A 15,475-nucleotide genomic window follows, 5' to 3' on the forward strand; every position below is an offset into this window, starting at 1 on the left:
AACCTTGGACCTTTAACTGGATGCTGTATTTAACTGACTGAGTTTTAGAGAGTTTGCCTCCTCACCCTCATTTTCTCCTAGGTACTAAGTATGTAGGTATGTGCCTATGTACCTGCGTGTGTGCTCGTGTGCGCGTGTGCACACATGTATGTGCATGCGTTCATGCCTATGTGTGTATGTTGGTGTTTGAGCAGCTAGACATGAGGACGAAGTGGGTTTGGAGTAGGCTGGGTGGCGGAGGAAGGGATGGAAAAATGGGGGGTATATGGTTTATTTTTAGAGTGAAAAAAATTTTCTAAACTTGATCATAACATTGTTGAACAACTCTAAAAATACTAAAAATTGAGAATTGTACACTTTAATGGATTGAATTATATAATGTGAATTATATCTCAATAAACCTATTAGCTTTATATATTTGGATTTTAAGTATTATAAAAGATGTTATTATTCTTGAAATATAGTACATAGGCCACAATCTTCACCTTCCAAATCTTAGTGTGGACTTTGGACACAGACACTGTTCTCTGGAAGTCTGCTTTACAGGAAATAGTTATTCTTTTTCTCTGCACCTATGTTAAGTATTACATTTCAAGCTCATCAGAATATGTTGTTTCCAGCTCTCAAATGTTACTCATCATGTTTTACTGTAAATAGGCTGTGAAATTATCATCTATAAACTAAATGTTTTTTTTCCTCTGTTTTCCTTTTTTTTTTTTTTGTCTGAAGACAAAGACAGGGATATGTTTGCTGCAGGATGGTAATCAGGAGCCTTTCAAAGTCAGGCTGCACCTAGCCAAAGACATTCTGATGATCCAGGAACAGGATGTGATATGCGTGTCTGGTGGGCCTTTCTATTCTGGTGTAAGTAGCTATTCCTTCTGTTGAAATTTTCTGCTTTTGTTTTCTCTTAATAAAAATTCACATTCAGGGCGGCGCCTGTGGCTCAAAGGAGTAGGGCGCCAGCCCCATATGCCGGAGGTGGTGGGTTCAAACCCAGCCCCTGACAAAAACTGCAAAAAAAAAAAAAATCACATTCACAGAAAACTCTTAATATGCTTTCATTTTATTTTCAGAACAAAATCAATGGCGCTGTGTGCAATTTTTGTTCACATCGTTAAGTAAGCAGGATTCCTAGATGAGCACATTTAGGGCCCATCCCCAGCTTGGTTCCCAGATGTCGTTATGCGAAGCGTGTGACCCGGCTGTTTTCTGATCATAACATGTGCGTTCTGTCTTTTCATACTGAAGGCTAATAAGAACTGGGCATGGCAGTGGCTCCTGACCTGGTCTTGTCTTGGATCACCTTGAACTTTTGGAGGTGACCCAATGGTGGGAGCCGTCCTTCAGAATCAGTGAAGCAGGAGGCTTCAGGCAGCCGCCGTCACTGAGCTCCATGTGAATGATTTCCCCCTGGGCTGATGCCTGAATGATTCTGTGACTTCCTTAATAGAATTTTGCCTAAGTGAGTTCTTCTCTCCGATATGCCAACCCACGGATGCCCTGTGCTGCTGATAATCCAGCCACAGATTATCACCAAAACTGCCTGCTGTGCCTGCTGTGGCAAAGCAGAGCTACTGGGGGAGGCCTCTTCAGCAGGATCAGTTTTTATTCAGCAAGAACATATTATTATAAAACAAAACAGATTCTGGAGTTTATCGTTTACTGTGTAATATCATTAAAGGCATCATCTTAACAGTGTTGCCATATGTGATCTCAAAAGAAAATTATAGAAAGCATCAAATGGTCTGCACTCCAGTTTCCCCAGACATCTGTAGCTATTTAGCATGAAGATTTAATTTGTACCTATTAACACACTTACCTTGAAGTGTTTTGTTAGTGGTGAATAATGCTGAACTTGAGTTTTCACATCCCTTCTTACTAACACCCTATGGGAGTCACATAAGGTCCTAAATCAATAGGCCTTTGCTAAGTAAAATAAAGGACATTTTGCAGACTGTTAACTATGCTTTTGTCACAGACCATTTAATCATCCTGAATCATGGGCCTGGATGTCAAGGCTGATTAAACTGTTCCCGTGGGCTTGCCCTTTCTTCCCTTTGGTTAATAATAGAGAAGAGGTATGAATCATATAACCCTCTAGGATAAATATATCACACAGGTCCCAGATCAGTAAAATACAGAACTTCAACAGTGAAATAATGCTATTAACTATAAATTTTGTAGTCAAAATAGTTAATATACATAATTGTGCATTTGAATAACGCTTAGAATGCTGGAAAGGACTCAGAGAGAATTAAGGAGACATCCTAAGCTAATGTCAAGAAATGCAAAAACACATTGAGAAAATTCAACACCCATTTATAAGAAACACTTCCAATAAATAGGAAAAGGAGGAAGGGAAGTTACTCCATCAGATGACAGGCGTCTGATGAGCACGTGCCGGGATCATGACGGCTAACAGTCAACATTCTGTCCGAGATTCAGAGGACTTCAAGGACCACACCTCAGCTCACATCTCTTCAGTATTGCTCTTGATGTTCTCGCTGGGGCAACAACTCTGAGAGTCAATATAAGCAACATGACAATTATAGAGGAAGAGGTGAGACTGCTTTATTTATAGATTTCATGATGGAATACAGAGACAATCCTAAGAAATCTGCCCAAAATAGAGTAACATAAAAAAAAAAAATTTAGCAAGGTTGCTGGAGTAAGGACACTATCCCAAGTTAATTTTGTTTCTTTAAGTAGCAACAAGAAACAAGAAAAATGAAATAAAATGCAATTCACAACACATCAAAAAGATAACACAGGAGTAAATTTAACAAAAGATGTGCATGACCTCTACCCATCAGAAAACTGCGATGAAGGAAATGAAATGAGAAAATGGACCCACAGATTGTGATTAAATTGAAAGCTAAGTATTGATTAATTATCACACCCTCTCAAATATTCCAACACAGTTGAAACCTCAAAATGTGTTTTTAGGTATCTACAAGTTGAGACTAAAATTTTTATGGAAGCACTACAGACTTATAGTAGCTAAAACAACCTTGAATGAGAAAAATAACATTGGAGGTCTTATCCTCCCTAATTTCAGAGCTGACTAGAAGACTCAGTAGTAAACATCATGTTACGTCATAAATGCTGGCATTGAAGCTATGGAATATTACAGGTAGCTGAAAAAGAGACTCATGTTTGTGGTCAATTGAGTTTTTTTTAATTGTGGTGTGATATAAATTTACCATTTTGACTATTTTTAAGTGTGCAGTGCAGTGCCATTGAGTGTGTTCATAGTGTCATGCAGCTGTCACCACTGCCCACTTGCAGAATTCCCACCTCCACAGTGAACGTCTGTGCACACTGCACAGTGCTCCTCACGCCGCTCTCCTCCTGGCTGCTGGTAATAGCTGTCCTACTGTCTGTCTCTGTGTATTGATATCCTGGGTAACTCATGGAAGTGGATCATATGAAACTTGGCCTTTTGTGTCTGGCTTATTTCAAAAGTATAATGTCTTCGAGATTCATCATTGTTGAAAGGTGCATCATAATTTTATTCTTTTTTAAGGCCAAATGACGTTCCATTTTATGCATATGCCACATATTATTTATCCAGTCACCTGATAATCAACACTTGGGTTGTTTCTACCTTTTGGCTTCTATGAAAAATACTGCCTAACTATGGGTGGACAAATATCTGTTTGAGCCCCCACTTTGAATTCTTTTGTGACTATCCCAGAAATGGAATTGCTAGATGAAATGACAATTTTTTGTTTAACTTTTTTGATGACCCACCATACCGTTTTCCACGATACTTATACTGCTTTACATTCCAACAAGCGACACCTAAGGCTCCATTTCTCCAGATCCATCCCAAACATTTTGTTTTCCGTGTTTTGATCATAGCTATCCAAATGGGTCTGAGGTTGAATCTCCCTGGGGTTTTCATTTTCATTCCCCTGTTGATTATTTTTTGTTTTTAATATAGCCTTATAGCAAGTTTTGAAATGAAAAAGTGTGTGATCCAGCTTTATTCTTTACAATTTTATACAAGGGTTCCCATTGTTACCACTTCTATTCATATAGTCTGGAAGTCCTGGCCAGAGCAATCAGGCAAGAGAAAGAAATAAAGAGCATACAAAGACGGAAAGTGGAGATCAAACTATTCCTGTTTGCTGATTATATGATTTTGTATCCAGAACACTCTAAAGACTCCAGGAAACACTCTTAGAATTAATGAGTAAAATCACCAAAGTCTTACATTACAAAATTCATGTTCACAAAGTCAGTACCATCTCTACGTATTATACTAATGATAGTCAAGTTGAGAGTCAATACCATTTACAATAGCTGAAAGGAAAAGAAAATACCTTGGAATGTACTTAACCAAGAGGGTGAATGATCTCTACCAGGAGAACTAAAAAATAATGAAACAGAAAACCATCTCCTGCTCATAAGTTGACTGAATCAACATCGTTGACTTGTCCGTACTTCCAGAAATGATTTACAGAGTGAACACAATCCCTGTCAAAATACTAATGTTGTATTTCACAGATCTAGAAAAAATGATTCTATGCCTTATCTGGAACCGAAACAGAGGCTGAGTAGCCAAAATAATCATGAGCAAAAAAAATATCAAATCTGGAGGTATTGTGTTACCTAACTTCAAGTTATGCTACAATGTTGTAGTCACCAAAACATCATGGTACAGGTATTAAATGGAGACATAACCAACAGAACAGAATAAAGAACCCATAATGGAAGCCATACACCTGTAACCAACTGATCTTCAACAGAGCAGACAGCAGCATTCACCAGGGAGAGGAAGCCTTTTTCAATACATGGTGCTGGGAAAACTGGACAGCCACATGCAGGAGAATGAAAGGGGACCCATATCTCTTGCTATATGCAAAAATTAATTCAAGATGGATAAAAGACCTAAATGCAAGACATGAAAACATAGAAATTCTAGACGAAAATTCTAGACATTAACCTAGGCAAAGAATTTATGATTAAGAACCAAAAGGCAAATGTAGCAATAACAAAAATATGTGGGATTAAAATAGCACTTGCATAGCAAAGGAAATAATCAACAGAGCTCATAGACAACCTACAGAATGGGAGAAAGAATTTGCAAACTATAGATTTGATAAATGGCTAACAATTTTTAATCTAAAAAGAACTTCAACAATTCAGAAAAAAAATCCCACTAAAAAGTGGGCAAAAGACATGAACAGAAAGTTTTCAAAAGAATATAGACAAATGACAAACAAATTTATGAAAAAATTCTCAACATCACAAGTCATCAGAGAAATTCTATTTAAAGTCACAATGAGATTCTATCTTACCCCTATCAAAATGGTCAAAAAACAATAGATGCCGAAAGAAAGGAGTGCGTATGCACTGTTGGACTACAAATTAGTACAACCTCTATGGAAAATAATATGAAGAGTCCTCAAAGATATAAATGTAAACTTACCATTCAATCCAGAAATTTCAATATTAAGTTTATATCCAAAGGAAAATAACTCATTTTTATCAAAAAGATACCTATACTCAGTTTATTGCAGCATGATTAACAATTGCAGATGTGGAATCAGCCTAAATGTCTAGCAATTTGTGAGTGGATTATCAAAATGTAGTACCATTCCGTACCATGGAGTATTGTTCAGCCATTAAGAAAATGAAATAATGTCTTTTGCAGCAACTTGGATGAAACTAGAGACCATTCTCCTTAGCAAGTATCTTAGGAATGAAAACACAAGCACACATGTCCTCTCTAATAATGGGGAGTTAAATGATGGACAGACATGGGCACCAAGATGTGAAAAAGGCATTGGGAGGGGTTGAGAGGTGGAAACTCACCTGTTGGGTATAATGAACACTATTCTGCACACCAAAAAGCCTGACTTAAGCATTTCTTATACAAGGTATCTATGTAACAAAAATATTTGTACCTCCTTAATATTTTGAAATAACAATGGACAGAGAAAAAAAGATAGTTTAGGATGATTGGGGGTCCTCGAAGATTTAGAATGGATTTTTTTTTATTTTTGAGAAAAAGTAGTCATAGGTGTTTTACTAAAAACTGCATTTAATCTATAAATTGCTTTGGATATTATGGACATTTATAAAAATATGAAGCCTTCTGAGCCATGAATATGGGATGTTTTTCCATTTATTTATATTCTTTAATTTCTTTGATTAATATTTTATTGCTTTGGGTACATAAATTATTTCAACTCCTCAGTTAATTCCTTACTATTTTATTCCTTTTGATAAAATTGTTAAGGAATTGTTCACCTAATTTTGTTTTTAGACGTTCATTGCTAGCGTATAGAAAAGTAACTGAAGTTTTGCATGTTCATTTTCTATCCTGCTGCTGTGCTGAATTTATTAGTTCTAATAGTTTTCTGTGAAGACTTAGTGTTTTCTACATAAGATCCTGTCATCCATAATGAAAGATAATTTTCCTTTTCATTTACAATTTGGATGCATTCTATGTCTTTTTCTTGGATAATTATTAGCTAGAACTTTTAATACCATGTTGAATAGAAGTTATAAAAGTGGGCATTGTTGTCTTGTTCTGGATTGGAGAGAAAAAATCCTTACGGTGTGTCTTAGTCCTTTTGTTGTTGTTCTTCTTGTTTCTGTTGCTATAAAGGAATACCTGTAATTTATAAAGATAAGGGGTTAATTTGGCTCACAGTTTCGCAGGCCATATAAGGAACCCAGCACCAGCATCTGCATTGGTGAAGGGCATCTGGAGGGTGCGGAGGTCACACAACCAGAGAGTGAAAGCAAGGGGCAAGCTCTTTGGATCTAATAGAGCAAACACTAACTCACTACCACCCTCTGCCAGGTACATTCATCTGTTCATGAAGGATTCCCCTCTCTGATTCAAACACCTCCCTTCAGGCTCCACCTCCTAAAGGGGTGATCACATTTCAACATGAGATTTAAAGGGGACAACATCCAAACTGGTGCCCCCAAACATATATCCTTCTCACTTTACAAAATATACCGACTTCTTCCCACTACTCCCCAAAGTCTTCACTTATTCCAGCATCAACTCAAAAATCCAAAGTCCAATGTCTCATCTGAGATTCAAGGCAAGTTTTTTCCATCTACAAAGCTATAAAATCAAAATTAAATTATTTATCCAACAGACATTGGATAAACAATTTCACTTGAAAAGAGAGTAATTGACCAAAAGAAAGGTGTACCAAGCCCCACACAAGTCCAATACCCAATAGGCAGACAGACATGAAGGCACACTGGCAGGAACGGTGGGCTTCCAAGGCCGTTGCTGGGTATAGCCTCTGTGGCCACTGTCACAGATGAGAAGTCCAATGCCTGTGACTTTTCAGGAGGAGAATACACACTCCTAGTGGGTCTACAATTCTGGGGCCTGGGGAGTGGTGGCCCTTTGCCCACACCTCCACTCCATTGATCATTCACAAAGTGAGCAAACGTTTTCATTGACCAGAGACAGCCAGAGAGTAAAAACTAAAGTAGCCAATGCATTTCTGCCAACAAAATCCTGAAGTTTTCCCCAGGACCTTCTATTAGCTACTTTGAGGAACATTCCATGATTTAGTCAGAGATTATACAGTTGAAGTTTTAGCATTGATTTCATATCAGATAAAACCTGTTCCATCTGTGATAATTTGAAAACAGTAACAAACCATAGACAGCAGTTATTCAAGATCTGTGGATGCAGAGAGCAGAGTGACAGCTGATCAGAGCAATGCATGGCTCTTGTCAGATAGATGCGTTAAAGCTTCAGTTCACATGAAAGAAAGCCGCCATCCTCCCGTGGCGCTTGGAAATCAAGCATTCAGTGCCTGTCACCCTTCTGACTGATTTGCCCCTCTAAATCCGAGACACCTCTGGCTGCGCTGGTGATACTATCTCCTTCACCGTGTCCTGAAGGAGAATCTAATTTAGTCTACGCTAGTTTTAAATATCAACAAAATATTTTTAGAAGGCAAATGGGGCTAAGAGCAAACAAGATTGCAATCTATTTCCCCATAGACGCATCATTCTCAAAGGTGTCTCTAGTAAAAGATAAGAAAATCCAGGAGATTAAATTCCAAACATGGCAGAACCAGCAGACAGATAAGTTCAGTACAGTCAGAGCTGCCACGGAGCTCTAACAGGCAGTGTTACACTTCAAATCAACAGAACGACTCCCTCCAGTTTTCCTTGCGGGAGAAAACACGCAATTAGCAATTCCACTGGTGAAACCATCATTTCCTGGAGGCAACCTTAAGAGAACATAATATCTACTTTTAACCTTGGAGTTTGTACCGGCCCTCACAGAGGTGTGTCCTGATGCAGGGTCTGACTCTGAAGCTGTGAAAATGTGATCAGGAGACAGATTGCATCTAAATCACAAGTGCACTTATTGGTGATAGGTTTATTAGATAATCAGGGGGGAGGTAAAAAAATGGTATCAGAAGTGTGTGTGTGGAGGGAGGCGGCATCATTTATGATGAATCGATCTCTTTTGTAGTACAGATCTTATCTTACCAGGGGAGATCAAGAAATCACAAAATAAGCATATTATTTAGAAATGTGAGATGAATCATACAAAGAAATAGTCCAAGAAAAATGGGGAAAGAGCCGCAACTGGGCAGCGGAGTCTGAGTAAAGTGCAGAAGGAGATGTTTGGGTTGTTGATACATGAACTTGTAGGACCATTAGAATTGTGACATTATATACAGGCACGACTTTAATAGAGACAAAAATATGAAGGAAAAGCTTAATTACATGAAATCAATGTCACTCTGATTCTATTGATAAAAATGAGAGGGACCTTTGGGCCCGAGAGACCATCTCAGGGACACAGCAGGAGCATCAGAGTGAGCTAGCTGGGAGGGAGAGCACGGGACCAGGCCTTTAATCCAGGCTGTGAGGGAGAGCATGGAACCAGGCCTTTATTCCAGGCTGGGAGGGAGAGCATGGGACCAGGCCTTTAAGCCCAGCTGTCATTTTCTATTCTTCTGTGACTCAAGTGCATTTACAAACATCTAACATAGTGTCTGGCCTGTAGAAAGTCTTCACTAAATTTAACCTCCCCCATTAGAAAACACTTTTTTTTTTTTTTTGCAGTTTTTGGCAAACCTGCCACCTCCAGCATATGGGCCAGTGCCCTACTCCTTTGAGCCACAGGAGCCACCCAAAAAACACATTTTATTTTTTAGAGTAGTTTTATATTTATAAAAAAAAAAAAATGGCAAAGATAAGCACACACCAGGCTCCCCTATTGCTAACACCTTACATTAGTATGGTAAGTTAGTTATAGGGAATGGACATGTTCCGCTGGGTAACTTTTGGCTGAAGCCCTCCGTGTGTGCAGCTCCCCTCCGTTCACACCTGCTGCCCAGCGTCTCGTCCAGGACACCACACTGCCTCTGGTCCTCACCCCTCCTCAGGCACCTCTTGGTTGTGATAGTTTCACAGTCTTCGTCGTGTTTGATCATTTTACTGCTCCAGATTTGAGGAGTAATGGTTAGGTGTTATTAAGGTGCCCCTCTATTTTTTTCTTATGCTTTTCTCATGGTAAAAATGAAGTTATGTTTCTGGAAGGAAGATAACAGAACTAAACTGCCAATTTGGTCACATCATGCTAAAAGGCAGTGTGATCGGCCCTGATCACCCAGATCAGTCAGCACCAGGCGGGCTTTCCACTCTGTGGTTAGTCTCCCCACTCCCCAGGCTGCCTGCTGAACTCTCTGAAGGGACATCGCTATGCACAGCCCAAACAGGAGTGGGAAGCGACCGTTCACCTCCTAGAGAACAGAGGACAAATCTGAAAAAAATAAATAAATAAATAAAGGGATCTGCAAACTAAAAAAAAATAAATAAATAGCAGAGTAATTTCACTTATTCTCATTGGTAATACAGAAAATGTAAACTAACACATAAGGTACTAATTTTTTTTTTTGCAGTTTTTTTTTAGCGGGGGCCAGGGCTGGGTTTGAACCTGCCACCTCTAGCATGTGGGGCCAGCGCCCTACTCCTTGGAGCCATAGGCACTGCCCCAGGCACTAATGTTTTTAAGTAAAAATGTATAGATCCAATCTATTTATCACTGAAAAATATGTATTCTGAGTAGTCATTTCTGTTAGGCCCTCTCAGCTAGAAAAGCAAGCACACACACATATTTTATACACGTATATGTACTATCTGTGTATAAAAGCATATACATATATGTATATATGCTCATACACTTATATTCATGTGCATGTGTACAGTTATGCACCAGATAACAACATTTTGGTCAAGGATAAGATAGGAGCACATGTAAAGGTGGCCCCACGACATTATAATGGAGCTGAAATGTGCCTGCGACCTGGTGACACACTGATTGGCTCCGCGCAGGCCCAGGCTAATGTGTGGGTTTGTGTCTTAGCTTCCAAGAAAAAAGCCTAAAAACTAAAAAAAAAAAAAAAAAAAAAGAAACAGCTTAGAGAATAAGGATATTAAAAAGGAAATTATCTTTTTACATCTGTACAGTGTTTGTGTTTTAAGTTATGTTATTCCTAAAAGTCAAAAGTTGAAAAATATTTAGTTTATAAAGTAAAAAAGTTACAAGAAGCAAAGTTTAATTATTACAGAAGAAAGAACATTTTTAAAAATAAATTTAGCATAGCCAGAGTCCAGTGTTTATAAAGTCTTCATAGTTACTCACCACTCACTCACTGACAGCCAGGGAAACTTCCAGTCCTGCAAACTCAAAAAAGTAAGGAAAAAAGACGACAAAATATAATACAAATTTTAAAACTAGATAGTATAACCATTATTTGCATCGCATTTACATTGTACTAAGTATGACAGGTAATCTAGAAATAATTGAAAGTACGCAGAGAGATGTCGGTAGGTTATATGCAAACCCTGCTCCATCGTAAATGTGAATAAAGAACTTAGATTTCTAAAGATTTTGGTATTTGAAGGGGGTCTTGGAACAAACCTTGCACAGATATCGTGGGATGTACAATACACACAAACACAGATACCTCTACACATATAAAGAAAGAGTCTATATGAAATTTGCCAATCACAATAAAGAGCTCACTAAGCGCAAAAATCAAGGGTTAGGATTAATGTAACTACAATTCCCCCCTATATCAGCTTTAGGACAAGAGTGACTACAACAATTATTAATTAACAATAATCTAAGTTTAGATGCCACTAAATAAAATATTGCACATTGCAGAAATACAAGCACAATGATTATTATTAATATCAATATTTATAAATGATATGGATCTAGTTTGAAAATAGGTTATTATAGACACACTTTTAAATGAAATAATAGAAACTAATATAAATATCCAATTACATTTTCACATAATAATTTAAGCATATTCTAGGACAAATATTCAAGTGTTCTTCCTACACTATGCCTTGAGGGCTTGGGGGACAATATATTCAAACACAATTCATTTGCTGATTAAAAGTAGTGAGTCTTCCTTTCACAAAGCCTTTTATATGTATTGGTCTAAATCAATTAGTGGTCCCATGGCCTAGTTTTCATTTAGGGAAACAGTAGATTAGACACAAGGAACTTGCAATGTTTAATACAGGACTGCTCAGAGCCGTTATCATCTCAGTAAGAATTAAGGAATATGAGACGGGAGAAGGGAGGGAGGAGCCGCCACTCCCTGAGATGGGGAAGGTGTTTAGCCTCCTGTGCCTCTCATTACGTTACAGAGGCTCTCTATAAAGACTTTAACAGTCCAGTTTTTCTTTAAGGGTGAGGAAAACAGAAGTGGAATTATGCAATTCTTAGCCCTCCTCAACGCTGAACAAAGAATATTTAAATTTCCTATAGTCCCATTGTCTAAACACCAATCAAGTCAGCTGTGAAGAACTGGCTGCAGAGGCGTCTTCCGTGGGCTCTGGAAAAGGCCAACCCTTTTCTCTTCACTACACCTGTAGCAAGAAAAGCAATAGCCGTGGAACTTGACCAGGAAACAGACCAAAGGGATGAAGTGAGCTACCCAGAATTGCTAGAAAGGTGATCTCTAAAAAAATATACAAGAGAGATGTGTTTTATGTAATTTATTCTCCTTAATTACTTAGGTTTTTGTAAAACAATCTAGGGAGGTGAGTTTAACGCGTAAGCTGTCCCTAAAGGAATGCTTTTACTTTCTTATGACCAAGGACTGCTAAATTTTAAGGGACATTGTTTATTTAAAATGGAATAAAAAGATAAAATACTTAGGAATAAATTTAACAAAAATGTAAAACATATACTCTGAAAAATTAAAACAAATGAGGGAAAGACACTAAAGAAGACAAATAGATTGAAAGACATAGTATTTTCATGGATTAAAAGACTCGATATTATTAACATAATAATAATAATCCCCAACCTGATCATCAAAAGCTCAGGAATAAATAAGCTGATCCTAAAATTCATGTGAATATTCAAGGAACTTAGAAAAGCCAAATGTAAGGATATTTACTGTCTGTTTTCCTGAGATATTTATTTGTTTTTGACTTAATTAAGTATTTCATGTTGTAAAACAGAAGGAAGAAAAAAGTTTGAAGGTTCACGTTTTATGAATTCAAAACTTACTATGAATAGAAAGTTATCTAGACAGCACGGTATTGACATAAGGATAGACATACAGATGAATAGAATAGAATTGAGAGTTCAGATATAAACTCTCAAATTTATAGTCAGTTGATTTTCAGCAAAAATGCCAAAACCAGTGAGGGAAAGAGCTGTCTCTTCACCAAATAGCACTGGGCCAACTGGATATTTACATGCATACTAAAGAATTTGTACACCTTCACAACAGATACAAAAATTAATTCTAAATGAATTGAAAATCTAAATATAAGAGCTAAACCTCCTAGAAGAAAACATACGTGTTGTCATGTATTAGGCAAAGGCTTTATATACGTGACACCGAAGTGCAGTCAACAAAAATAAAAACAGATCATCAAAGTTAAAAAGTTTTGCAATTCAAAGAACACATCAATAATGTACAAAGATACCACATAAAATAGGAGAATATTTTTGCAAATTGTAGATTTAATATGACCTTTGTATCTAGAATAAGTAACAAAAAAACTCTTATAACTCAATAACAAAATGAGCAATCAAAAAGGAGCAAATAATTTGAACAGGTGTTTCTCTAAAGAAGATATATTGGTGGTCAATAAGCGAATGAAAAAATGCCATCGAAGAAATGCTTATTAAAACTATACTTCAATAAATTATAGCTGTGTATCTGTTGAGATAGGTGTTACCAAAAAGACAGATGATGAGGTTTAATAAGGATCCAGAAAAACTGAAATACACACTGTTGGTGGAAGTATAAAGTGGCAGAACCACATGGGCAAACAGTCTGACAATTGCAGGTTTCACTCCTTGGTGTGTATATATATATATATATATATATATTCAAGAGAAATAAACACATATGTCCACAAAAAATATTTGTACACAGATATTCAGAGCAACTTTATTCATAACAGCCAAAGAGTAGAAACAACTCAGGTGTACATCAGTGAAGGGATGGATAAATATACCAAGGTATACCCACGCAGTGGAGTGTTATTTGACGATTTAAAAATACATATTGATACACACATAAATAACCTTGAAAACATATTAACAAGCTGGACTCAGAGGACCACAGATGGCCTGACTCCATATGTGAAATGTCCTTGATGTGCACGTCTGTAGTGACAGCCATTGGGCGGATGACTGCCTACACTTGGGGTGATGGATGCTGGCTGACAGGTGTGGGGTTGCTTTTTGGAGCAGTGTGTAGTGAATTCCAAAACTGATTGTGGTGATGTACAACTCTATACTCAAAGACATTGAACTGTATACTTTAAGTGAGTGGATTTCATGGTATATGGATTATATCTCAATAAAACTATTGTTTAAAAAAAGGCTGTGTATATTCATGTGTCTATATTTTTATACAGAGTCATCAGTGTCCATATGAAGCAAAGATGAGATTATATTAATGTTTCCGACTATTTTTTATTACCCCAGAGAACAATCTAGCCTTCTCCTCTTGCTAATGTACAAATTTCTCAATGGTTAGACGGTTAAAAGCTGGCTCCCCCACCCCACAAACCATCCACTTACTTATCTAATTTGAGAATAAATGTGTAGCAGCACTCGAGGTGTTACCTTTACTCTTCCTGGAAAGCAACGTCACGGACTAGACACGCTGCCCTGGGCAGCTCCTTCAGCTCTTATCCCGGGGACTCTGTCTGTCCTTACAAACTCTGTTCCATTTCACAGTTACTCAGGTCAACACTTCCTCCTCCCTCCACACTGATCTGGAAACGTATTTGTAACGATTCAATTGTCCTCCCACAAGCTGCATTTCTTCCTTTAATCTAAATGATCTTTAAGAGTTTGCACCTGTTAAGATTTATTATCTGTTCTCTCAAGTCCAATGGGTTTTGACAATACATCATGTAACTATTATAATTTCATATAGAAGAGTTTCATTGCCCTAAAACTCCCCTGTGCTTTGCCCATTCCACTTTTTCTCCTCCCCCGAAGTCCTGGAAGTTATTAAGTGTTTTACTTTCTCTATAGTTTTATCTTTCCAGAATGTCATATAAAAGTAATCAGAATATGAAGCCTTTTCAGACTGGTTGTTTTCACCTACCTTTGAGGTTTCTTTAAGACTTTATTGCATTAGAGCAGTTCTAGCTTCACAGAATAGTTGAAAGGAAGGTAAAGAGATTGCTCCAGTAGCTCCCCCCACCACACACATTCACAGCCTCCCATACTGTCAACAACACCAAAGTTGCACTTTTGTTGCAATAGACAATCCTACGTTGGCACATCATCTCCATGTCTTTTTGGCAGCGTGGTAGCCCATTTTCCTCTGTGGTTCCCGCTATAGATCCGTCACAGTTTGTTCATCCGTTCTCCTATTCAACAGCATCTTGGTTTGTCACCTGCAGTCACAGACGGCAATGGATACACCTGCAGACAGGTCTCTGTATAAACATATAGTTTCAAATTCATTGGGTAAATACCTAGGAATGCAACCATTGATCATATGCTAAGGCTAGATTAGCTTTGGGAGGAACTGGCAAACTCACCAACAAGGACTGAGAATCACCCCTGAGCCCGATTCTTGTCAGCATACATCTCCCCTTATGCTCACTTCCCATTGGTATGTCTTTTCTGATACAGTGTTTGTTCAATAGTTTGACCATTTTTAAATTGGGCTATTTGTATTCTTACTGAGTATTATCAGTTTTTTGTATATTTTGGATATAAATCCTTTACCAGATATGTGAATATTTACAAATATTTTCCTCCAGTTTATGGCTTTTCATTCTCTTAACAGTATTTTTTTGCAAAGCAGAAGTCTTTAATTTTAATATATCCTGAATTATCACATTTTTTTTTGCAGACTATGCTTTTGGGCTTGTATCTAAAAACTTATTGCCAAATCCAGACTTGCATGGATACATTCTCTTCTAGCAGTTTTATCATATTGCATTTATA

The 15,475-nt window shown here is 37.5% G+C and overlaps 1 protein-coding gene across 3 annotated transcripts in view; it reads left to right on the forward strand.

The window, feature by feature from the left end:
- SNTG1 (syntrophin gamma 1) overlaps positions 1 to 15,475 on the forward strand; it is a 703,177-nt gene that overhangs the window by 395,912 nt on the left and 291,790 nt on the right. For all 3 annotated transcript variants that reach the window (XM_053558928.1, XM_053558930.1, XM_053558929.1), the window contains exon 3: positions 730 to 864. In XM_053558928.1, coding sequence (XP_053414903.1) covers positions 730 to 864 — 135 coding nt within the window. The remainder of the gene's footprint in view (positions 1 to 729; positions 865 to 15,475) is intronic.

The sequence above is a fragment of the Nycticebus coucang genome, chromosome 13 (assembly GCF_027406575.1).
Source record: "Nycticebus coucang isolate mNycCou1 chromosome 13, mNycCou1.pri, whole genome shotgun sequence".
In the NCBI taxonomy this organism is placed as follows: domain Eukaryota; kingdom Metazoa; phylum Chordata; class Mammalia; order Primates; family Lorisidae; genus Nycticebus; species Nycticebus coucang.